Consider the following 25600-nt stretch of genomic DNA (forward strand, 5'->3'; position numbering starts at 1 on the left):
TTAATCTCTCATTTACTTTTGCCTCCAGGGTCACCTTTCAGTGGATCCCAATGGCCATTCATTTTGTTCTTCCTCAGTTATGACCTATTCCAAAGTAGGAGATGAACCACCCAAGGTTTTCCAGGCCTCGACTCAAACCCGCAGTGCTCCAGGAGGAGTAAGTTTTTTTAAATTCATTTTATTTTCCTATCTTTTTCTTCTGGAAACAACCTCAACCTCCGGAGTCAATTCCAGTAAAAAAAAATTGAATAAGTATGGCATTGAATAAATATGGGACAAGCATTCTTAGAGCTGTCTTAGGTTGTAGGAGGGAAAACTGCCTAACAGTGGCAGGGGGAGACAAGATGTAAGGCAGTCACCACTGTGAAAACAATTAAAAATTATACATATTTTTATACCTCCATGAGGGTGACTCCTTTCATGTACATTTCTTTGATGTTTAGTGTGTACTTACCTTGTCACTATGTAATAGTAATATATAGTGACAAGATAAGCTCACACTAAACAAAAGGTAATACATATGACCTTTGTATAGTGACAAGATAAGTACATTCTAAAAGAAGCCTTTTTTCAGTAAACAAATGTCTACTTATAGTTTATATCTGAAGTTAAATTATAAATGAATAAATTATACAGAAACCCATATATATGCCACTCAATTTACTGAGTCCATAACATTTTTTCATTTTTTTCTCTATTTCTTTCAAAATGTCTTGTGTTCTTTTTTTTTTTTGAGCATGGATGTAATTGATGTAAATGTATTCCTCAGTTCATTTTCCTCCCTCTGTAGAGGCAACTGTTTTCTCAAAAGCTCAGCATGCTCATGCATTTAAATAATTTTTTATTTATGTATGTATGCATCACAAAATATAATGGATTCTTGCATATGTATGTGAGTGGTAAACATGTATGTATGTGCATGTTCATAAGTATATGGGTGCACAACCTTGTGGAGAACAGATGTCAACATCTGGTGTCATCCTCATTTGTTCTCCGCCTTATATTGGAGACAGGGTCTCTTGCCTAATCTAAAGCTGGGATTAACTAGCCTACAAGCCCTAGAGACACACCTGTCTCTGCCTTCCCAAGGACGGTATCACAAGTGCATGCTACCATTCCTGGCATTTTACATGAGCCCTGGCACTCTGAACTCAGCTCCCTCATGCTTGTCATCAAGCACTTTAACCACTGAGCCATGCCCCAGCCCCATAATGATGATTTTATAGGCTTCAAAACTTTATATAAATGCTCTTTGTTGTGTATGTTCTCTACAACTTGCCTTTGCTCAGTAATATGCTTCTGGAATGTATTCAAGTTGGGACATGTAGCTCTGGTTTCATTATAGTACCTAGAATATAAATATAACACAAAGTTTTATCCATTTCTGTACTGATATTTACATGTACCTAATTTTGTATAGTTTGTCCTTCTCCATGATTCCCTGTAGAAGGGTCTAGTGAATGGTTCTGGCTTGTAGGGTGTGGTGGTTTGATTCAGGTGTTCCCCATAAACTTAGGTTTTCTGAATGCTAGGTTCCCAGCTGATGGACATTTGAGAATTAATGCCTCCTGGAGGCAGTGTATTGTTGGGTGGGCTTATGGGTGTTATAGCCAGTTTCCCCTTGCCAGTGTTTGTCACACTGTCCTGTTGCTATGGTTCACCTTATGTTGGCCAGGAGGTGATATCCACCCTCTACTCATGCCATCATTGTCCCCTGCCATAATGGAGCTTCCCCTTGAGTCTATAAGTCAAAATAAACCCATTTTCTCCAAAGTTGCTCTTGGTTGGGTGATTTCTACCAGCAGTGTGAACCTGACTACAACGTAGGGTAAGTTACATTGATTTATCTTTGTCTAAATATTACTGCATTACCATCTGGTAGTGATGGAAACTGTTGTCTTCTACAAAGCATGGTATGAAAATTCCCATTTCTCTATTGTCTTGTTGTTACTTGTAGTAACACGTTAAGCTTGTCAGAATGAATAGGTTAGCAAATTCTCCACAGACATTTTAATGTGCCAAAAGCAGCAAAGTCTTAATGTACCTGAATGTAATTGCAAATATCTCATAGGAAAACATGTTAGTAATTTTTGGCTATCATAAATATTCTAAGAATACTTCCATAGAATTGGTAAGTGGGAGCCATGAGAACAGAACCATCAGTGTAACTAATGAGTAACTAGTTTGTCCTTAAGAATTTCCATTGTTAAAAGACAGTGCTGAAAAGACTAAGTTTTATTTAACCAACTTATTCTTTGACATTTTCCAGTAGGGAAAGGGGATTAAACTGTAAGCAGACATGAAATATTAGTGGTCTGAGACCATAGGTCACTGAGTGTAGTTACTCATTTTAAAAAAGTATTTATTTACTTGAGGGCCTCCAGCTACTGCAAACAAACTCCAGATGCAGGTTCATTTTGTGCATCTGGCTTTACTCACCTGAGCACTGGGGAATCAAACCCTGGCCAGCAGCTTCACAAGCAAGCACCTTTAATGGATGAGCCATCTCCTCAACCTGTAGTTACTCATTTTTATCAGCATATATTTATTGTAAAAAATAATGGTTTTAGAGCAGTAAATCTATAGCCTTATCTCAGTAAGTAAACAGGACCTGAGAAATTTAAATCTATTCTATATGTGTAAATAGTAACTGTTGCAGTCAGGTTCGCATTGCTGGCAAAACCCATCCGACCTAAAGCAGCTTTTGGGGGAAAAATGGTTTATTTGGGCTTACAGACTCGAGGGGAAGCTCCATAATGGCAGGAGAAAATGATGGCATGAGCAGAGGGTGGACATCACCCCCTGCTCAACATAAGGTGGACAATAGCAACAGGAGAGTGTGCCAGACACTGCCAAGAGAATACTGGCTATAACACCCATAAGCCCACCCCCAGCAATACACTCCCTCCATGAGGCATCAATTCCCAAATCACCTTTAGCTGGGAACCTACCACTCAGAACACCTAACTTTATGGGAGATGCCTGAATCAAAGCACCACAATAACTAAGTAATTTTTATTTGCTTTATTTGTACAGATAAAGGAAACAAGAAGGGCACTGAGAGATTCTGACAGCGGATTAGAAAAAATGGCTGTTGGTCACCACATCCATGACCGTGCTCACATCATTAAAAAGTCAAAGAACAGAAAGACTGGTGATGAAGAGGTCAATCAAGAGTTCATCAACATGAACGAAAGTGAGTTATCACAAAAATAATATTCCTTCACAAAAGTTCAGGTAGCAGCTGCTGTGATAGTTATAGAACTTGATGAGTTCAATACAAGGTGGAAATGTCTCTGAAGATGGAGTTTACAAAGCATGTATGTAGGGAATGTTGTCAGTGATTGCATCATCTCACAGATCTGTTTTTTACAATGACTTTTGGCAAACGAACTAAAACCTTTGTGTTTGAAGCAGTGTGGTACCCCTGTCTAGAAGTTAGGCTAGCATGAAGCATATGGACAGCAAGACCAGACCTGACAGTAGGCACTAAACACTAACCCCTTTCATTCTGACATCTAATGCAGGTGATGCTCATGCTTTTGATGATGAGTGGCAAAATGAAATTTTGAGGTACAAACCTGGTGGACGATCACACAATCTAGAAAACAGTAGAATGGGAAGTATTGGTCATGAGCACTCAGGATCACGGGAGCACAAAAGAAGGTAAAAGTTATTTCTAAAAGTAGTGGGTGTTTTATACAGATATTTGACAGTTATATAGTTTTTCTTCTTACCAGGAAGTTTTAATGAACAATAGTATCTTTTGTGAAAAATGCAGTGATTTTACATTGACTCTGAGTAGTCCATACAAATTGTATCTGAAAACCATTAAGTGTTATTTTTGAATTATACTAATTCACTAGTAGCTATGTTTCAAAAGATAGATGAGAGCTGGGGAGATGGTTCAGAGGTTAAAGGCTCTTGCTTGCAAAGCCTTCCAGCCTGAGTTCAACTCCCCAATATCCACATAAAATCAGATGTACAAAGTGATGCATGCATCTGGAGTTCATTTGCAGCAGCAAAATACCTGGTGCACCTGTTCCCACTCACTCACTCTCTTTCTGTTCATAAACAAGTAAATAAAAATATTTTAAAATAAATTTTTTTAAAGATAGATGCCAAAAATCCTCTCAATGTAATTTTTATATACTATAATATAGTTATTTTGCAAAATAAATTCAAATCCTAATATTCATAGTCACACATTTCACAACCAGCTAATATTTTATATAGAGATATAAAGGAAGGGTTCTATAGAAGACTTATCTCCCCTAAAAAATCAAAATTCAGCACTTAATAATAAATGCATTTTTAAATATTTGTACAATTTGTAACAGTACATGAAAGACCATATTTCATGTGCATTAGATATTTTGAAGGAATTTTTATAAAACTTTAAGCCCCCTTGGAGTTGCCTTTTGGAATAGTTGTGAAAAATAAATGTGTTAAAAACAAATATTGAGGCTGGGGAGATGGCTTAGTAGTTAAAGGTTCTTACTTACAAAGGTGGCCAGCCCAGGTTCAGTTGACAGATAAAGCCAAATTTACAAAGTGGCTCATGAATTTGGAGTTTGTTTGTAGTTGCAAGAGGCCCTGGTAGGCCCATACTATCTCCTTTCTCTCTTTTCTGGCAAACAAATCAAATAAAAATATTTATTTCTTAAACTGACATATTTAAAATTATACGGCTTTTTATTCTTAAAGTAATTATTCTGAAATTTAACTTGATTTGGTTCTCTGGGGGAAAACTAGAGACATTATCTAATTCCTTCCTTCCTAAGATATTTTTACCTATTTGCAAGAGAAAGAGAAAGAAAGAATATAGGTGTTCCAAGGCCCTGTGCTGTTGCAAATGAACTCTAGATGCATGCACCACTGTGTGCATCTGGCTTTACATGGGTACTGGGGAATCAGACCTGAGCCATCAGGCTTAACAAGCAAATGACTTTAACCACTGAGTCATCTCTTCAGCCCTGGAATACTCTTTTCATGTTTTCCAAAGCTATTAGAAAGTTTTAAGATAAAATTCTTTAAGTTACAGTGGCTGTTAACATATTTTCAGCGACTTATAAACCACTGAGCATTTTTAAAATGGTTAAGTGTTTATGTTTATATTTCTCAGGGAGAAACTTCGTCATAGTCCAGCCCTTGAGAGTGGAAAAAGATCAAACATTTTTGTGGACAAACTCAACATAAAAGGATCGCCTGTGAAAATCAACAAAAAATAAATAGTCACACATTTCATCTGTTTAGTTGATTGTTTTAACCAAGAAAGTAATGGTGCTAGATAACACACAAGACCAAGTTCCTGCTGTTAAATCAATACTGTACTTTGCAACGTTCTTGTAAGTTCTAACTTTACATTGTTCCTACTTTAAGAATAAAATTTTGATGTTCAACAATATGATTAAAGTGATAAACAATCTATGAAACTGAGACATGATAACTTTTAAAGCTCACATGCTGATTTTATATTCCCAAGTATTTTTAGTATTTATTTATTTATTTATGAGAGAGAGAGGCAGATAGAGAGAGAAAATGGGTGTGCCAGGATCTCTTTCCACCTCAAACAAACTCCAGATGCATGTGCTACCTTGTGCATCTGGCTTAGGTGGTTACTGGGGAACCCAGCTTGGATCCTTTGGTTTTGCTGGCAAGCAACTTAACCACTAAGCCATCTCTTCAGCCCTTACCAAGTATTTTTTGGTTTTGTACTTACTACTTACTCTTTTTAAAATTTTTTTGTTTATTTTTATTTATTTATTTGAGAGTGACAGAGAGAGAAAGAGGCAGATAGAGAGAGAGAGAGAATGGGCACGCCAGGGCCTCCAGCCACTTCAAACAAACTCCAGATGCATGCGCCCCCTTGTGCATCTGGCTTATGTGGGGCCTGGGGAATCAAGCCTCAAACCAGGGTCCTTTGGCTTCACAGGCAAGCACTTAACCACTAAGCCATCTCTCCAACCCTATGTACTCTTTTTAAAAATTTTATTTATTTATTTGAGAGAGAGGGTGGGAGAGACAGAATGGGCATGTCAGGGCCTTCAGCCACTGCAAATCAATTCAAAACACATGTGCCCTCTTGTGCATCTGTGTTACATAGGTCCTAGGAATTGAATGGGGGTCCTTTTGCTTTGCAGGCAAACACTGTAACTGCTAAGCCATCTCTAGCCCTAAAACAATTTTTTTTGTTTGTTTTTTTGAGGTAGGATCTCACTCTAGCATAGGCTGACCTGGAATTCACTCTACAGTCTCAGGTTGGCCTCGAATTCATGGTGATCCTCCTGCCTGTGCCTCCCAAGTGCTGGGATTAAAGTCATGCACCACCATACCCAGCTACTTACTGCTTATTCTTATGTGCTTACCAAGATTAAAGAGCCAGTTCTGTCATTTAGAATTAAACATAAAAAAGTAACATGTTATAATATGTTCAGTTTTCATTAACACTATAATAAAGTGAAGCTAAGGAAAGTTTATGACATTTTTTTTTTTTTGGTTTCTTTAGTATTTATATAGCTGATACAAAGTTTATATTGTTTTGCTTGATTGCACAGACATGTATCATTTTAAATAAGAATTTTATATTTGAAACTCATTTATCAATAGAACTTTTTTTAAATTAAAATTTTTTATTAACATTTTCCATGATTATAAAATATATCCCATGGTAATTCCCTCCCTCCCCACCCCCACACTTTCCCATTTGAAATTCCATTCTCCATCATATTACCTCCCCATTACAATCATTGTAAGTACATATATACAATATCAACCTATTAAGTATCCTCTTCCCTTCCTTTCTCCACCCTTTATGTCTCCTTTTTACCTTACTGGCCTCTGCTACTAAGTATTTTCATTCTCATTCAGAAGCCCAATCATCTGTAGCTAGGATCCACATATGAGAGAGAACATGTGGCGCTTGGCTTTCTGGGCCTGGGTTACCTCACTTAGTATAATACTTTCCAGGTCCATCCATTTTTCTGCAAATTTCATAACTTCATTTTTCTTTTCTTTTTTTTTTTAAAAAATTATTTATTTATTTATTTGAGAGTGACAGACACAGAGAGAAAGACAGATAGAGGGAGAGAGAGAGAATGGGCGCGCCAGGACTTCCAGCCTCTACTAAACGAACTCCAGACACGTGCGCCACCTTGTGCATCTGGCTAACGTGGGACCTGGGGAACCGAGCCTCGAACCGGGGTCCTTAGGCTTCACAGGCAAGCGCTTAACCGCTAAGCCATCTCTCCAGCCCAACTTCATTTTTCTTTACCGCTGAGTAGAACTCCATTGTATAAATGTGCCACATCTTCATTATCCACTCATCTGTTGAGGGACATCTAGGCTGGTTCCATTTCCCAGCTATTATAAATTGAGCAGCAATAAACATGGTTGAGCATGTACTTCTAAGGAAATGAGATGAGTCCTTTGGATATATGCCTAGGAGTGCTATAGCTGGGTCATATGGTAGATCAATATTTAGCTGTTTTTGGAACCTCCACACTGTTTTCCACAATGGCTGGACCAGATTGCATTCCCACCAGCAGTGTAGAAGGGTTCCTTTTTTTCCACATCCCCGCCAACATTTATGATCATTTGTTTTCATGATGGTGGCCAATCTGACAGGAGTGAGATGGAATCTCAATGTAGTTTTAATCTGCATTTCCCTGATGACTAGTGACATGGAACATTTTTTTAGATGCTTATATGCCATTCGTATTTCTTCCTTTGAGAACTCTCTATTTAGCTCCATAGCCCATTTTTTGATTGGCTTGCTTGATTCCTTATTATTTAACTTTTTGAGTTCTTTGTATATCCTAGATATTAATCCTCTATCAGATATATAGCTGGCAAAGATTTTTTCCCATTCTGTAGGTTGCCTCTTTGCTTTTTTCACTGTGTCCTTTGCAGGGCAAAATCTTTGTAATTTCATGAGGTCCCAGTGATTAATCTGTGGTTTTATTGCCTGAGCAATTGGGGTTGTATTCAGAAATTCTTTGCCAAGACCAATATGTTGAAGGGTTTCCCCTACTTTTTCCAATAGTAGTTTCAGAGTTTCAGGTCTGATGTTAAGGTCTTTAATCCATTTGGACTTAATTCTTGTGCATGGAGAGAGAGAAGAATCTATTTTCATCCTTCTGCAGATATATATCCAGTTTTCAAAACACCATTTGCTGAAGAGGCTGTCTCTTCTCCAATGAGTATTTTTGGCATTTTTATCAAATATCAGGTGGCTATAGCTACTTGGGCTTACATCTGGCTCCTCTATTCTGTTCCACTGATCTACATGTCTGTTTTTGTGCCAGTACCATGCTGTTTTTGTTACTATGGCTCTGTAGTATAGGTTAAAATCAGGTATGGTGATACCACCAGCTACATTTTTGTTGCTCAGTATTATTTTAGATATTCGAGGTTTTTTGTGATTCCAAATGAATTTTTGGATTGTTTTTTCTATTTCCATGAAGAAAGCCTTTGGAATTTTGATAGGGATTGCATTAAATGTGTACATTGCTTTAGGTAAGATTGCCATTTTCACAATAGTGATTCTTCCAATCCAGGAACAAGGGATGTTTCTCCACTTTCTAGTGTCTTCTGCAATTTCTCGCTTGAGTGTTTTAAAGTTCTCATTGTAGAGATTCTTTACATCCTTGGTTAGGTTTATTCCAAGGTACTTTATTTTTTTTGATGCAATTGTGAATGGGAGTGATTCTCTGATTTCATCCTCTGTGTGTTTGTTGTTAGCATATATGAAGGCTACTGATTTCTGTGTATTTATTTTTTATCCTGCTACATTGCTGTAGGTTTTGATCAGCTCTAACAGTTTGCTAGAGTCTTTAGGGTCCTTTATGTATAGAATCATGTCATCTGCAAATAATGATAACTTGATCTCTTCCTTTCTAATTTGTATCCCTTTTATGTGTGTCTCTTGCCTTATTGCTATGGCTAAGACTTCCAAAACTATATTAAATAAAAGTGGGGACAGTGGACACCCTCGTCTTGTTCCTGATTTTAGTGGAAAAGCTTCCAGTTTTTCCCCATTTAGTATTATGTTGGCTGTAGGCTTGTCATAAATAGCCTTTATTATATTGAGATATGTTCCTTCCATTCCCAGTCTCTGTAGGACTTTTATCATGAAGAGATGTTGGATTTTGTCCAATGCTTTCTCTGCGTCTATGAGATGATCATGTTATTTTTGTCCTTCAATCCGTTTATGTAATGTATTACATTTACAGATTTGCATATGTTGAACCATCCCTGCATCTCTGGGATAAAGCCTACTTGGTCAAGGTGAATGATCTTTTTGATATATTCTTTATTTATTTATTTATTTATTTTTTAAAATTTTTATTAACATTTTTCATGATTATAAAATATATCCCATGGTAATTCCCTCCCTCCCCACCCCCACACTTTCCCGTTTGAAATTCCATTCTCCATCATATTACCTCCCCATTACAATCATTGTAATTACATATACACAATATCAACATATTAAGTATCCTCCTCCCTTCCTTTCTCCACCCTTTATGTCTCCTTTTCAACTTACTGGCCTCTGCTACTAAGTATTTTCATTCTCACGCAGAAGCCCAGTCATCTGTAGCTAGGATCCACATATGAGAGAGAACATGTGGCGCTTGGCTTTCTGGGCCTGGGTTACCTGACTTAGTATAATACTTTCCAGGTCCATCCATTTTTCTGCAAATTTCATAACTTCATTTTTCTTTACCGCTGAGTAGAACTCCATTGTATAAATGTACCACATCGTCATTATCCACTCATCTGTTGAGGGACATCTAGGCTGGTTCCATTTCCCAGCTATTATAAATTGAGCAGCAGCAATAAACATGGTTGAGCATGTACTTCTAAGGAAATGAGATGAGTCCTTTGGATATACGCCTAGGAGCGCTATAGCTGGGTCATATGGTAGATCAATATTTAGCTGTTTTAGGAACCTCCACACTGTTTTCCACAATGGCTGGACCAGATTGCATTCCCACCAGCAGTGCAGAAGGGTTCCTTTTTTTCCACATCCCCGCCAACATTTATGATCATTTGTTTTCATGATGGTGGCCAATCTGACAGGAGTGAGATGGAATCTCAATGTAGTTATAATCTGCATTTCCCTGATGACTAGTGACGTAGAACATTTTTTTAGATGCTTATATGCCATTCGTATTTCTTCCTTTGAGAACTCTCTATTTAGCTCCATAGCCCATTTTTTGATTGGCTTGTTTGATTCCTTACTATTTAACTTTTTGAGTTCTTTGTATATCCTAGATATTAATCCTCTATCAGATATATAGCTGGCGAAGATTTTTTCCCATTCTGTAGGTTGCCTCTTTGCTTTTTTCACTGTGTCCTTTGCGGTGCAAAATCTTTGTAATTTCATGAGGTCCCAGTGATTAATCTGTGGTTTTATTGCCTGAGCAATTGGGGTTGTATTCAGAAAGTCTTTGCCAAGACCAATATGTTGAAGGGTTTCCCCTACTTTTTCCTCTAGCAGTTTCAAAGTTTCCGGTCTGATGTTAAGGTCTTTAATCCATTTGGACTTAATTCTTGTGCATGGCGAGAGAGAAGAATCTATTTTCATCCTTCTGCAGATATTTATCCAGTTTTCAAAACACCATTTGATGAAGAGGCTGTCTCTTCTCCAATGAGTATTTTTGGCATTTTTATCGAATATCAGGTGGCTATAGCTACTTGGACTTACATCTGGCTCCTCTATTCTGTTCCACTGATCTACATGTCTGTTTTTGTGCCAGTACCATGCTGTTTTTGTTACTATGGCTCTGTAGTATAGGTTAAAATCAGGTATGGTGATACCACCAGCCTCTTTTTTGTTGCTCAGTATTATTTTAGATATTCCAGGTTTTTTGTGATTCCAAATGAATTTTTGGATTGTTTTTTCTATTTCCATGAAGAAAGCCTTTGGAATTTTGATAGGGATTGCATTAAATGTGTAGATTGCTTTAGGTAAGATTGCCATTTTCACAATAGTGATTCTTCCAATCCAGGAACAAGGGATGTTTCTCCACTTTCTAGTGTCTTCTGCAATTTCTCGCTTGAGTGTTTTAAAGTTCTCATTGTATAGATTCTTTACTTCCTTGGTTAGGTTTATTCCAAGGTATTTTATTTTTTTTGATGCAATTGTGAATGGGAGTGATTCTCTGATTTCATCCTCTGTGTGTTTGTTGTTAGCATATATGAAGGCTACTGATTTCTGTGTATTTATTTTTTATCCTGCTACATTGCTGTAGGTTTTGATCAGCTCTAACAGCTTGCTAGTAGAGTCTCTAGGGTCCTTTATGTATAGAATCATGTCATCTGCAAATAATGATAACTTGATTTCTTCCTTTCCAATTTGTATCCCTTTTATGTGTGTCTCTTGCCTTATTGCTATGGCTAAGACTTCCAAAACTATATTAAATAGAAGTGGAGACAGTGGACACCCTTGTCTTGTTCCTGATTTTAGTGGAAAAGCTTCCAGTTTTTCCCCATTTAGTAATATGTTGGCTGTAGGCTTGTCATAAATAGCCTTTATTATATTGAGATATGTTCCTTCTATTCCCAGTCTCTGTAGGACTTTTATCATGAAGGGATGTTGGATTTTGTCAAATGCTTTCTCTGCATCTAATGAGATGATCATGTGATTTTTGTCCTTCAACCCATTTATGTAATGTATTACATTTATAGATTTGCGTATGTTGAACCATCCCTGCATCTCTGGGATAAAGCCTACTTGGTCAGGGTGAATGATTTTTTTGATATACTCTTGTATTCTGTTTGCCAATATTTTGTTGAGAATTTTTGCATCTATGTTCATGAGGGAGATTGGTCTGTAATTTTCTTTTTTTGTTCTAACTTTTTGATATATTCTTGTATTCTGTTTGCTAATATTTTGTTGAGAATTTTTGCATCTATGTTCATGGGGGAGTTTGGTCTGTAATTTTCTTTTTTTGTTCTATCTTGTCCTGGTTTTGGTATCAGGGTGATGCTGGCCTCATAGAAGGAGTTTGGTAGAATTCCTTCCTTTTCCATTTCCTGGAAGAGCTTAAGAAGCAATGGTGTTAGCTCTTTCTTAATAGTCTGGTAAAATTCAGCAGTGAATTCATCTGGGCCTGGGCTTTTTTTAGTTGGGAGATTATTGATAACCGTTCAGATCTCCATTTTTGTTATAGGTCTATTTAAGTGATTCATCTCATTTTGATTTAATTTAGGTAGGTCATATAGATCAAGAAAATCATCCATTTCTTTCAGATTTTCATACTTTGTAGAGTATATGCTTTTATAGTATGTCCCTATGATTTTTTGAATTTCTCTGGAATCTGTTGTGATGTTACCTTGTTCATCTCTGATTTTATTAATTTGTGTCTCTTCTCTCTTTCTTTTGGTCAGATTTGCTAAGGATTTATCAATCTTGTTTATCCTTTCAAAGAACCAACTCTTTGTTTCATTAATTCTTTGGATTGTTCTTTTTGTTTCTATTTCATTAATTTCTGCCCTAATCTTTATTATTTCTTCCCGTCTACTGATTTTTAGTTTGCCTTGTTCTTCTTTTTCCAAGGCTTTAAGGCGAAGCATTAGGTGTTTACTTGCGACCTTTCTAATTTCTTAATATAGGCACTTAAGGCTATAAATTTACCTCTTAGAACTGCCCTCATTGTGTCCCAGAGATTTTGGTATGTTGTGTTCTCATTATCATTTGACTCTATAAATTTTTTGATTTCTGTTTTGGTTTCTTCATTGACCCATTCATCATTTAGTAGTGTATTGTTTAGATTCCATGATTTTGTGTATGCTCCATAGCCTTTCTTGCTACTGATTTGTAGTTTAATTCCATTGTGGTCAGATAGAATGCAAGGAATTATTTCAATTTTCCTGAATTTGTTATGATTTGCTTTGTGGCCTAATATATGGTCTATTTTAGAGAATGTTCCATGTGCTGCTGAAGAGAGTATATATTCTGCAGCCTTTGGATGAAATGTCCTGTATATATCTGTTAAGTCCTTTCCTTCTATGACCTCATTTAGTCCAGATGCCTCTCTGTTTATTTTTTCCCGGGATGACCTGTCAATTGATGAGAGTGGGGTGTTAAAGTCACCCACCACCACTGTGTTTGGTGTTATCTGTGACCTTAGTTTTAATAGTGTTTGTTTGACGAATTTGGGAGCCCCCATGTTAGGTGCATATATGTTTAGGATTGTAATGTCCTCCTGTTGGAGTGTGCCCTTAATCAATATAAAGTGACCTTCCTTGCTACGTCCACGGCGACCTCGCCTGTGTAGCAAGCAGAAATGCTTCTGCACTGGAAGAGAGCTGAGGACAGAGGGCCAGCACTCCTCGGAGGGATGCCCCCGGTGACCCCTTGGCAGTCAGTTACTGTAAAGGTTCCTGCTGCCCATGAAGTCACGACGACCTAATTGCTGGCGCCAATGCTGTTTCTTTCCTGCTTTCTTCTAGCTGTTTGTCTAAGAACAGCTAATTCAACACTTATTAGTAATCATGCACGCAATCAGAGTACAAGAAACAATCTAAGTATTGAATGTGCCCCTCCTATGATTAGGGCAATGGAGAGAATGTATAACTCTACTAGGAATAAAAAATTAACTCTAGAACAGTTTTTAGATGGTGTAAAGTAAAAACAGCTTATGATGTTTGAGAACGATACTGAGCCTGAGAATATGAAAGTAGAAATGTTGATCGGTAGTGTTCATAAGAAACATGACAGTTCTGCAGAAAAGGAGTTACAAAACTTAGGCATTCCCACCAGGAAACTTCCTGGGGGATATGTTCAGTACTTGATCAAGGGCTGATAGTGGACTCCTAGAGCTGGAATCTACTTAGTTCCACTCCCCTATGAGGGAGGATATGATGAATTCGGTAATAGATGGGTGAATTATGAAGTAAAAAGGAGGCTATGGCATTCTCTTCCATTTATGGGAACGCTTAACAAGGAAGCGTAAGCCTTGGTGTTTATACAGTCCTTGGGGTATAAGAAATAAGTAACCTGTTATTCACCTTACACCTAGTTTCTGTTTGTATAATGTTGTGGTCAATGATACAAGACGCCCTTCTTAAAAAATGGGTACAGTTCCTGCCTGATCAACATTACATGTATGCTTACAATAGAACAATACTCAAGATTGTTTAGATTAATGATTTCTGAGATCACTTGTTGGCTTGCTAAGTTTCTCTGTTCAATCTGTATAAAATCTTCATGAAACCTTCAGTAAATTGCAGCAGCATATTCAACTTGAGTGTGTCTATCTGTCATTTCCTCGCCGAATCCCGAGTTCTCCTTGAGCCTTCGCCCTTGTTCTCCCTCGGTCCTGATCTCCCCGAGAGTCAGTCCGCGGCACTTCCTTATCTTTCTTGACTAACATTGGACTAAAGCCTACCCTGTCCGATATTAGGATAGCAACCCCTGCTTCTTTTCTAGGCCCATTTGCTTGAAACACCGTCTTCCAACCTTTCACCCTAAGGTAATGTCTATCCTTTGTAGAAAGGTGAGTTTCTTGGAGACAACAAATTGTAGGATCCTGCTTTTTAACCCAGTCTGCGAATCTATGTCTTTTCGTTGGGGCATTGAGGCCGATGATATTAAGAGATATTATTGAAAGGTGTGTATTTATGTTTGCCTTTTTTTTTTTTTTTTTTTGTGGTTCTGGTTCTACCTGTGCTCTCTTCTGTTAACTAGTATTTGAGTATTGCTTGTTTTTCTAGGTTCCTTATATGTGTGCTTTTCCTTTTCTTCAGCATGGAGGATTCTATCAAGTATTTTCTGTAGAGCTGGTTTTGTCTTCAAATACTCCTTTAACCTGCTTTTGTCATGGAATGTCCTTATTTCTCTGTCTATTTGAATGGATAACTTTGCAGGATAAAGTAACCTTGGTTGACAGTTGTTATCTTTCAGAACTTGGAATATATCACCCCAAGCCCTTCTGGCTTTAAAAGTTTGTGTTGAATAATCTGCTGTAATCCTGATGGGCTTACTTTTGTAGGCAACTTGATTTTTCTCTCTAACTGCTTTTAATATTTTTCTTTGGTGTGTGTGTTTGGAAGTTTGATTATAATTTGGCGAGGAGAGGTTCTTTCTAGGTTTTGTCTGGCTGGGGTTCTAAAGGCTTCCTGTATCTGTATTGGCACCTCTTTCCCAATTTGGGGAAAATTTTCTTCTATGATTTTTTTGAAGACACCTACTATGCCTTTTGAGTGAAATTCTTCTCCTTCTACTATGCCCTGAATTCTAATATTTGATCTTTTCATAGTGTCCTGAATATCTTGAAATTCCCACTCATACTTTTCTATAAGTTTATCTTTCTCTTTGTTGGCCTGTATTAGATCTGCCACCTGGTCTTCTAGCTTAGATATTCTGTCCTCTCCTTCATCCATTCTACTGGTGAGATTTTCTACAGTTTTTAGTTCATTAACTGTGTTCTTCATTGCTAGTAATTCTGACTGGTTTTTCTTTATTATTTCTATTTCCTTATTTATGTCTTGTATTGCCTTCTTTATTTCATGAAATTGGTGTCCTGCATCTTCTTTGATTCCTTTGATTTCCTCTCTAAGTTCCTCTTTGACTCCTTTGATTTGTTCTCTGACTTCTTTGAACATATTTACAATCATTCTTTTGAAATCTCTTTCAGGCATTTCCTCTAACTCGTTCTCACTGGAGGTCATTTCTGATGCATTAATACTTTTAGGTGGATTTATATCGTCTTGCTTTTTAGTGTTTCTTGTGTTATAATGTATATATTTTTGCATCTTGGATTAAGTTAATGCTTGGATTTTCTAGCTAGCTTGGTATTCTTTAGCTGTATCAATTGATTTGATGTTATATATTTTCAGGGTAGGAGCTTAAGGTGTTAGATATGGCTCTTAAGACTCTGAGAGTATCTACAAAGGTGCTCCTAGGGGTTGAGTTTCCCTACTATGGGAGTATTCAAGTAGGCTGAGTGGAATAAAACACCAGTAGGTTCTAAATGTTAATTAAACACTGTACCCATTCAGTCAAAAACAGCCCCAAGTATGTATGCCAGAGTAGTTATTATAACAGCCAGATCCTCTATCAACACAGAGGTTAAGATTTCTGGTCTGTTGAGGGGTCTCAGTCAGCTTGTGACCAAGTGAGACCCTTCCCTGGTGCAAACCCAGTTACCTTGGATGAGTTTGGTCTCAGTCAAGTTGCTGCCTGGGTTGTCGGGCTGCTGTTCTGATTTCTGGAGCTGGGCACTGGCTTTTCGTGCGGAGCAAACCAAGCCTGGCAACTGTGGCTGTGCAGATCAGCACCCCCGCTGCTGGAACTGCTGCTGCTTCTGGGTCTGCTGTTGTTGCCGCTCCTAGGTCTGCTGCTGCTGGGGCCACTGGTACCGGTTCCAGAGCTGCTGATGTTGCTGCCGAACTCTCTCCTGCTTGGGTCCCGCTGTCGGCTCAAGTTGGCGTGGCCGGTCCCGGGACGCTGCTCTGTTCGCTGGAGCTGGGCTCAGGCAGTGGGGGAGGGGAGGGAGCCGCAGCTGCTCTGGTTCTCTCGCTGCTCCACGTGTTCTTCTACCTCGTGGTCTGCTCCTCCGTTGCTCACGGCCGCTCTCCCTTCACGTTTCCTGAGTTGCAGAGAGCACGGTGTGAGTGGAAAATCCCCGCACCTGGCTTTTCCTGCAGCTCGAGCGGAGCCCGGCGGCTTTCTGGTGCGCCCCGCCGCCGCCGCAGTTGGTGGAGCTGCCGGGCCACTTCTGCCGGCCTGTGCGGGCTCTGGATGCTCTGGATCTCTCCTACTTCTCCGCTGCCGCTTCAGTTTCCTATACACCTCACTTTTTAGTAAAAGTGTGTATTTTGCTGAGGTTTTTTGGTCTTTTTTCCCCCCAGGTTCCTTTGGCGTGGTACCTACGCCGCCATCTTAACTGGAAGTCCAATAGAAGTTTGACATTTTTAAATGTGTCATGTAATCAGCTAGCTCAAAGCTTTAAAGTAAGTCAAAACTTTATTAGTAAGCTAGACTTGATAGCTCACACTTGTGATCTCAGGAAGCTGAGGTAGGAGCATTGCTATAAGTATGAGGTCTCCCGAGCTATGGACTGAAACCCTTCTCATAAAACATATTTTCAAGTAAGTGACTTTTATCCTGCTAATAATAATAGTGATGTCATCCATATATAACTCTTTTCACAGGCATCATTTCAGACTGTTAGAAAAAAAAATACTATCTTACCTATAATATTTTATAAAAATTAATTATTTTAAAAAAGGACAAGAATAATCAGTTTTAATTTGCTAATGTGCATGAGCATTCTCATGATAATTTCATTGTACAGTATAGTTTTTTTTTATTCCATTTTATGGTTTTAGTATTTTCACTCACAATCTCCTTTATCTTTAGTTTCTTTTAATTTTTTTATTTATTTGCAAGCAGAGAGAAAGAGAGACAGAGAGAATGGGCATGTCAGGCCCTCCAGCCTCTGCAAATGAACTCCAGATACATGTGCCACTTTGTGCATCTGGCTTTACATGGGTACTGCGGAATCCAACCTGAGTTGTTAGGCTTTGCAAGCAAGTGCCTTAACCACTGAGCCATCTCTCCAGTCCTTCTTTTACTTCCTAAAGTGGCATACTTCTTTCTTTTAGCTCTGTGTACCTCCAAGATTAATGTTCCAAAGTTGGAGAAACTCTGCTTCTTCTTTTATGACATTTAGAAATATCCATTTTTGTAGACTAGAAACTAGATGATTATCTCAAAATGTGTTGAGTATTGGCAATGGTCTATAATGTTTTGGGGACATTAGGAAGTTCCCTGGCCAACAACTCATTGAAAGGTATCCCATTCCTGGCACTGAAATTTTTCTAGTAACAGTTTATGGCTTCTAGGTATGCCATTACTCAAAAGAGTAGGTTTCCATATGGCTTATTCATAACATCCTAAATTTTGATTAACCCCCCTGCCACCTTCTTTTATTCAATCCCTTCCCCTGACCTCACTTAGGACATTCCACTTCCAGTAATCTGCTCATATACTTACATATACATGTAATACTCTCTCCTAAGTCCTCCTCTCTCCTCCCTGCAATATAGCCCCTTTTTACCTTACTGGCCTCAGCTACCGATTTTTACTCTAACTTACACATAAGTATACACATTTATAGCTAGATCCACATAGGAGAGATAATATGTGGTGTTTGGCTTTCTCAGCCTAGGGTACTTCACTTAGTACAATCCTTTCCAGATCCATTTCCCTGCAAATTTTGTTTTTCTTCACTGCTAAATAGAACTCCATTGTGTAAATGAACCATACCTTCACTATCCATTTATCAGCTGAGGGACATCTAGGCTGGTTCCATTTCCTAGCTATTGCAAATAGAGTGGCAATAAGCATGGTTGAGCAAGTATCTCTAAGATAGTGAGAAGAGTCCTTAGGATATATTCCTCAGACTTGTGCAGGTGGGTTGTATGGTAAATCTATTTTTAGCTGTCTCAGGAACCTCCACACTGATTTTCACAAAGGTTGTACCTGTTTACATTCCCACCAACAGTGTAGAAGCGTTCCTCTTTTTCTGTATCCTTGCCAGCATTTACTGTCAATTGTTTTCTTGATAGCCATTATGACACGGGTGAGATGGACTCTCAAAGTAGCTTTAATTTGCATTTCTCTAATGGCTAAGTATGTAGAACATTTTTAAGTGTTTATGTGCCATCTGTATTTCTTCTTTTGAGACCTATTTAATTCCATAGCCCATTTTTAAATGGGTTGTTTGATTTCTTATTATTTAATTTTTTGAGTTCTCTGTAAACTCTAGATATAAATCCTCTGTCCAATACATAGCTGGCAAAGATTTTCTCCCATTCTGTAGGTTGTCTCTTTGCTCTATTCACAATGTTCTTTGCTATACAAAAGCCTTTTCATTTCACGAGATCCAAGTGGTTGATTAGTAGTTTTTATTTCCTGAGCAACTAAGGTTATATTCAGAAAGTCTTTGTCTATGCCAATATGTTGAGGGTTTCCCCTACTTTTTTCTCTAGCAGTTTCAGAGTTTCAGGTCTGATATTAAGGTCTTTAATCCATTTGGACCTGACTCTTATGCACGGAGAGAGAGAGATAAGGATCTATTTCTATCCTTCCACATATATTCAGTTTTCCCAGCATGATTTGTTGAAGATGCTGTTTTTTCTCCAGTGAATATTTTTAGAATTTTTGTCAAAAATCAGATGGCCGTACTTTCCTGGACTTACATCTGAGTCCTCTATTCTGCTCCATTATCTACATATCTGTTTTGTGCCAGCACCATGCTATTTTTGTTACTATGGCTCTGTAACATAGCTTAAAATCAGATATGGTGGGCTGGAGAGATGGTTTAGCAGTTAAGCACTTGCCTGTGCAGCCTAAGGACTCCAGTTCGAGGCTTGATTCCCCAGGACCCACGTTAGCCAGATGCATAAGGGGGCACATGCATCTGGAGTTCGTTTGCAGTGGCTGGAGGCCCTGGCGCGCCCATTCTGTCTCCCCACCCCACCCCCTCTCTCCCTCTCTGTTGCTCTCAAATAAATAAATATATTTTTTAAAAAAATCAGATATGGTGATACTGCCAACCTTATTTTTGTTGATCAAAATTATTTTGGCTATTTGAGGGATTTTGTGCATCCAGATTAATTCCAGGATTGTTTTTTTCTATTTCTGTGAAGAATTCCTTTGGACTTTTTATGGGAATTGCATTAAATGCGTATAGTACTTTTGCTACCATTGACATTTTTCACAATAATGATTCTTCCAACCCAAGAACATGGGATGTCTTTCCATTTCTTAGTGTCTTCTGCAATTTGTTTCTTGAGTGATTTAAAGTGTTCATCGTAGAGAGCCTTGGTTAGGTTTATTCCAAGGTACTTTATTTATTTGTTTAGGCAATTGTGAATGGGAGTGATTCCCTGATTTCATCTTCAGCACATTTGTTGTTAGCATATAGAAAGACTACTGATTTCTGTGTTTATTTTGTATCCTTCTACATTGTTAAAAGTGTTTACCAGCTTTAAGAGTTTGCTGGTAGAGTCTTTAGGGACCTTTATGTATAGAATCATATCATCTACAAACAATGATAATTTGATCTATTTCTTTCAAACTTGTGTCCCTTTTATGCCTGTCTCTTGCCTTACTGCTAATAGCTAAGACTTCCAGTAAATAAAAGTGGGGACAGTGGATACCCTTGCCTTGTTCCTGATTTTAGTAGAAAAGTTTCAAGTATTTCCCCATTTATTATTATGTTGGCTGTATGTTTGTCATAAATAGCCTTTATTATGTTGAGATATATACCTTCTGTTCTCAGTTTCTATAGGACTTGTACCATGAAAGGATGTTGGATTTTGTCGAAGACCTTTTCTGCATCTGTTGAGATGATCATATGATTTTTTTTTGTCCTTTAGTCCATTTGTATAGTGTATTATATTTATAAATTTGTGTATGTTGAATCATCCCTGCATCTGTGGGATAAAACCTTCTTGGTCAGGGTGAATGATTTTTTTTTAATATATTCTTGTACTCTGTTTGCCAATATTTTGTTGAGAATTTTTGCACCTATGTTCATGAGGGAGATTGGTCTGTAATTTTCTTTTTCTGTTCTGTCCTTGTTTGGTTTTGGTATGAGGGTAATCATGCCTTTGTAGAAGGAGTTTGGTAGTGTTCCTTCCTTTTCTGTTTTATGGGAAAGATTGGGAAGCATTGGCGTTCTTCTATGAAGGTGTGGTAAAATTCACCAGAGAATCCATCTGAACCTGGATTTTTTTTAGTTGGGAATTTTTTTTTTTTTTTTGTATAACTGCTTGGAAATCTCCATGCTTATTATAAGTCCATTTAAATGGTTTATCTCATCTTGATTTAATTTTGATAGGGAATCATCCATTTCTTTCAGATTTTCAAACTTAGTGGAGTATGTGTTCTTAAATTATGTCCTTATGATTTTCTGGATTTCTTTGGTATCTGTTGTAATGGTGTCCTTTTTATCGCTAAGCTTATTAAGTATCTCTTTTCTCTTTCTTTTGGTCAGATTTGCTAAGAGTTTATCAATCTTGTGTATTTTTTCAAAGAACCAATTCTCTGTTTCATTGATTCTTTGTATGTTTTTTGGTTTCTATTTCTTAATTCCTGCCTAATCTTCATTATTTCTTCCTGTGTACTGATTTTTTGTTTGCCTTGTTCTTCTGTCTCCAAGGCCTTAAGCATTAAGTTGTTCACTTGCATCCTTTCTAATTTTTAACATAAGCACCTAAAACTATAAATTTCCTGCTTAGGACTGCCTTCATTGTGTCTCTAAGGTTTTCAAATGTTGTGTTATCATTACTATTGGTTCTATGAATTTTTTGATGTCCTTTTTGATTTCTTCAATGACTCATTATTTATTCGGTAGTGTACTGTTTAGTTTTCATGACTTTGTGTATAATCTATAGTTTTTCTTGTTGATTTGTAGCTTAATCCCATTGAGATCAGATAAAGTACAAGGAATTATTTTAGTTTTCCTCCGCTTATGAAGATTTGCTTTGTATCCTAATATATGGCCTATTTAAGATAACATCCTGTGTGCTGCCATCCTAATATATGGCCTATTTAAGATAACATCCTGTGTGCTGCCAAAAAACTCTGTATTCTGCAGCATTTGGTTGGAATATCCTGTACATATTTGCTATGTCCATTTGTTCTACATCCAGATGTGTCTCTGCTTTTTATTTATTTATTTATTTTGTTTGTTGTCAGGGATATCCTGTCAATTGATGACAGTGGGATGTTGAAGTCACCCACTATAATTGTGCTTGGTGTTATATGTGAATTTGAGTCTAATAATGTTTGTTTGATATAATTGGGAACACCCATGTTAGGTACATATATGTTTAGAATTATAATGTCCTCCTGTTGAATTGTTACTTTAATCAATGTAAAGTAACTTCTTTATCTTTCCTAATGTTGATTTGAAGTCTATATTAAGATAGCAACACTAACTTGTTTCCTAAGCCCATTTGCTTAAACTACCATTTTCCATCCTTTCACCCTAAGAGAGTATCGGTCTTTTGTGGAGAGGTGAGTTTCTAGGAGGCAACAATTAGAAAAATCCTGCCTTTTAATTCAGTCTGCAAGCCTGTGTCTTCTGAATGGGGCATTGAGACCATTGATATTAAGAGTTATTATTGTGCTACATGTGGTGGCACATGTCTTTAATCCCAGCACTCAGGAGGCAGACTAGGAGGATCGTCATGAGTTCAAGGCCACCCTGAGACTACATAGTGAATTCCAGGTCAGCCTGGGCTAAAGTGAGACCCTACCTCGAAAAATCAAAAAACAAAACAAAACAAAGAGTTATTATTGAAAGGTATGTCTTAATTCTCACCATTCTTATTTGGTAGTGCTTCCTTTTTTTCCTTTACTCTCTTATATTAATTATTATTTGTGTATGATTTATTTTTTCCTATTTCCTCATGTGTGTGCTTTCCTTTTTCTTTAGCATGAAGGATCACTTCAAGTGTTTTCTGAAGAGCTGGCGAAGTGGTCATATATTCTTATAGCCTGTTTTTGCTGTGGAATGTCCTTATTTCTCCATCAAGCCCTTCTGGTTTTTAAATTTTGTGTTAAATAATCTGCTGTTATCCTGATGGGCTTGCCTTCATAAGTGACTTGCTTTTTCTCTCTAACTGCTTTCAATATATTTTCTTTGGTTCCAAGCCCTTCTGGTTTTTAAATTTTGTGTTAAATAATCTGCTGTTATCCTGATGGGCTTGCCTTCATAAGTGACTTGCTTTTTCTCTCTAACTGCTTTCAATATATTTTCTTTGGTTTATGTGTTTAGTAGTTTAATTATAATATAGCAAGGAGAGTTTCTTTCCAGGTTTTGTTTGTTGAGTGTTGGAAAGGCTTCCTCTATCTTTATTGGCATCTATTTCCCTATTCATGGGAAAATTTTCTTCTATAATTTTGTTGAGAATACCTACTATGCCTTTAGAGTGAAATTTTTCTCCTACTATACCCAGAATTCTTATGTTTGATTTCTTCATAGTGTCTCAAATGTATTGAAATTCCCATTCATGCCTTTCTATTAGTTTGTCTTTCACTTTGTTGGACTGTATTAGAACAGCCACCTGGTCTTCTAGTTTAGATATTTTGTCCTGTCCTTGATCCATTCTACTGATGAGATTTTCTATAGAGTTTTTTTTTTTTTTATTTGACTTGCTGTGTTTTTAATTTCTACTATCTCTGATTGGTTTCTCTTCAGTATTTCTATTTCCTTTCTCATGTCTTGTATTGAACTCCTTATTACATAAAGTTGTTTTCCTGTGTTCCCACTCAGGAGTTTGTTTTCTTCTTTGGTTCCTTTCATTTCTTTGAACATAGTTATAATCATTCTTTTGAAATATTTGTCAAACATTTCATCTAAATCAGTCTCACTGGACATCAGTTCTGATGGATTTATAATTATTGGTGGAATTATATTATCTTGAAATTTTTGTGTTTCTTATATTTTAATGTAGAGATTTCTTGTATTTTGGGTTAATTTGATGCTTGGATTTTCTTTTTATTTCTTTTGGATTTTCTAATTATCTGCAGTATTCTTAGACGTGTAAATCTGACATTATATATCTTCAGGGGAGGAGCTTAAGGTGCCAGGTGTGGCTCTTATATTACTCCTACAGTAACAGTAGAAGTAACCCTATGTGGTAGGTTTACCTGCTATGCAATATTCTTGTAGGCTGGGTAGAGTGTGCAAAGGGAGAAGACTTTTGTGTGTGTGTGTGTGGAGGGTAACTCTGGGGAGAAAGCTGCAAGATGATAGGATAGCATAAGAACAAAACTAAATAGCTATTCAAAATTATAGTAGCAAGTAGGGCAGTCTAAAGAAAGGAGCAGTTCCTTGACCCTCCCCCATAAAAAGGTAGAACACTGTTATGTTTAGTTCAAATGTCCTATGAGTATTTGTGTGTCTGTGGGGCGGGTACTAGAGTGAACCCCAGGCTTTTTGCATGGTAGGCAAAGCACTCTACAACTACACCCAATACCTTATATTACAGCTATTTTAAACATTTATACTATATTGTTGACCATCATTTATTGTACCTTACAATTTTCATCTGAGATCATTTTTCTTCTGCTTTACCTATGATCTTTAGAAATCATATAGAGTGGCTATTTTTATAAACTGAGTTAAGTTTGAGGTGGAGGCTATTTTCTGAAATTGTTTTTATTAAATTCATTAGTTGAACAGTATGCAGAATATAGAATTATATTTTGATAATATATTTCCCAAGTAATACTCAATATGGTATTTTCTTGGATTCTGGGTTTCGCTGTTGTTTTGAACAAATATGAAACCACTATGATGGTGTGCTACATCTCAAGAGATTTATTCATCATTTCTTTCTGCTATTTTGTGAATATTTTGTTTTGTTTTTTGAGGTAGGGTCTCCCTCTAGCCAAGGCTGACCTGGAATTCATTATGTAGTCTCAGGGTGGCCTCCAACTCTCAGAGATCTTCCTGGCTTTGCCTCCCAAATGCTGGGATTAAAGTCATGCGCAACCATGCCCAGCTTGTTTTGTAAATACGTTTTTAACTTAATGTGGGGAAGGATAAACACTGTAACCCAAAACATTCTCCATGTCTTTTAATCTCTATTTTTTCCACTCCTTTGTCCTTTTGAATTGTATTCTGAATAGATCTTTGGGCTTTATATCATGGTTTCCTTATTCTCTCTTCCGCACTGTACTAATTTTTAATCCTTCCATTAAGTTGCTAAAGTCATTTAAAATTAAGATGAAAACTGAAGTTACTCATTTCTAAAAGTTCTGTTTGATTCTTTTCAATTTTCCTTCATCTTGACAGTTTCTTCCTGTTCATATTTTCAGGTTGATCTTTTATTTTCTTAATGTTCTCATCAAACTTTCCGAACCATGGCTGGAGAGATTGCTTAGTGGTTAAGGCACTTGCCTGCAAAGCCAAAGAACCCAGGTTCAATTCCCCAGGACCTATGTAAGCCAGATAGACAAGGTGACACATGCATCTAGAGTTCATTTACGGTGACTGGAGGCCAAAGTGTATCCATTCTCCCCCCGCCTTCTCTCTCTTGTCTCTGTCTTCCACTTTTCTCTCTTTCTTTCTCATAAATAAAAATAAATATATTTTTAAAGAATTTTCTGTACAAAATCGTCCTTTAAAAAATTTTTTTTATTGACAACTTTCACAATTATAGACAATAACCCATGAAAAATGTGTAGCCCAGACTGGCCTTGAACTCCTGATCCTCCTGGCTTCACCTCTTCAGCAATATCTTACCGGTGTGTGCCACCATATCTCTGCCCCTAGCTTTTATTGATTCATTCATGTTGTGTGCTCCCTGTGTTTTATGATTTTTTGGAGACTAGGTCTCAGTTATCTCAGGCTGGAATTGAACTTGACATGTAGCTGAGGATGACCCTGAATTTCAATCCCCTTGCCTCTACCTCCTAAGTGCTAAGATTACAGCTTGTAACACCACTCCCGGTTTATATGGCATTGGGATTGAACCCAGAACTTTGTGCATGCTGGGTCAGCACTCTACCAACTGAGCTATATCCTCATCCCTTATAACTTTTTTATATGTGTGGATTGTT

General features: G+C 37.4%; 1 protein-coding gene across 2 annotated transcripts in view; it reads left to right on the forward strand.

The window, feature by feature from the left end:
• The window catches only part of Mlf1 (myeloid leukemia factor 1), a 44007-nt gene extending 38600 nt beyond the window's left edge, over positions 1-5407 (forward strand). For both annotated transcript variants that reach the window (XM_045130038.1, XM_045130039.1), the window contains exons 4-7: positions 29-157; positions 3037-3196; positions 3528-3666; positions 5126-5407. In XM_045130038.1, coding sequence (XP_044985973.1) covers positions 29-157; positions 3037-3196; positions 3528-3666; positions 5126-5231 — 534 coding nt within the window. In that variant the 3' untranslated portion in view covers positions 5232-5407. The remainder of the gene's footprint in view (positions 1-28; positions 158-3036; positions 3197-3527; positions 3667-5125) is intronic.
• Positions 5408-25600: the final 20193 nt, after the last annotated feature.

The sequence above is a fragment of the Jaculus jaculus genome, chromosome 11 (assembly GCF_020740685.1).
Source record: "Jaculus jaculus isolate mJacJac1 chromosome 11, mJacJac1.mat.Y.cur, whole genome shotgun sequence".
Classification (NCBI taxonomy): domain Eukaryota; kingdom Metazoa; phylum Chordata; class Mammalia; order Rodentia; family Dipodidae; genus Jaculus; species Jaculus jaculus.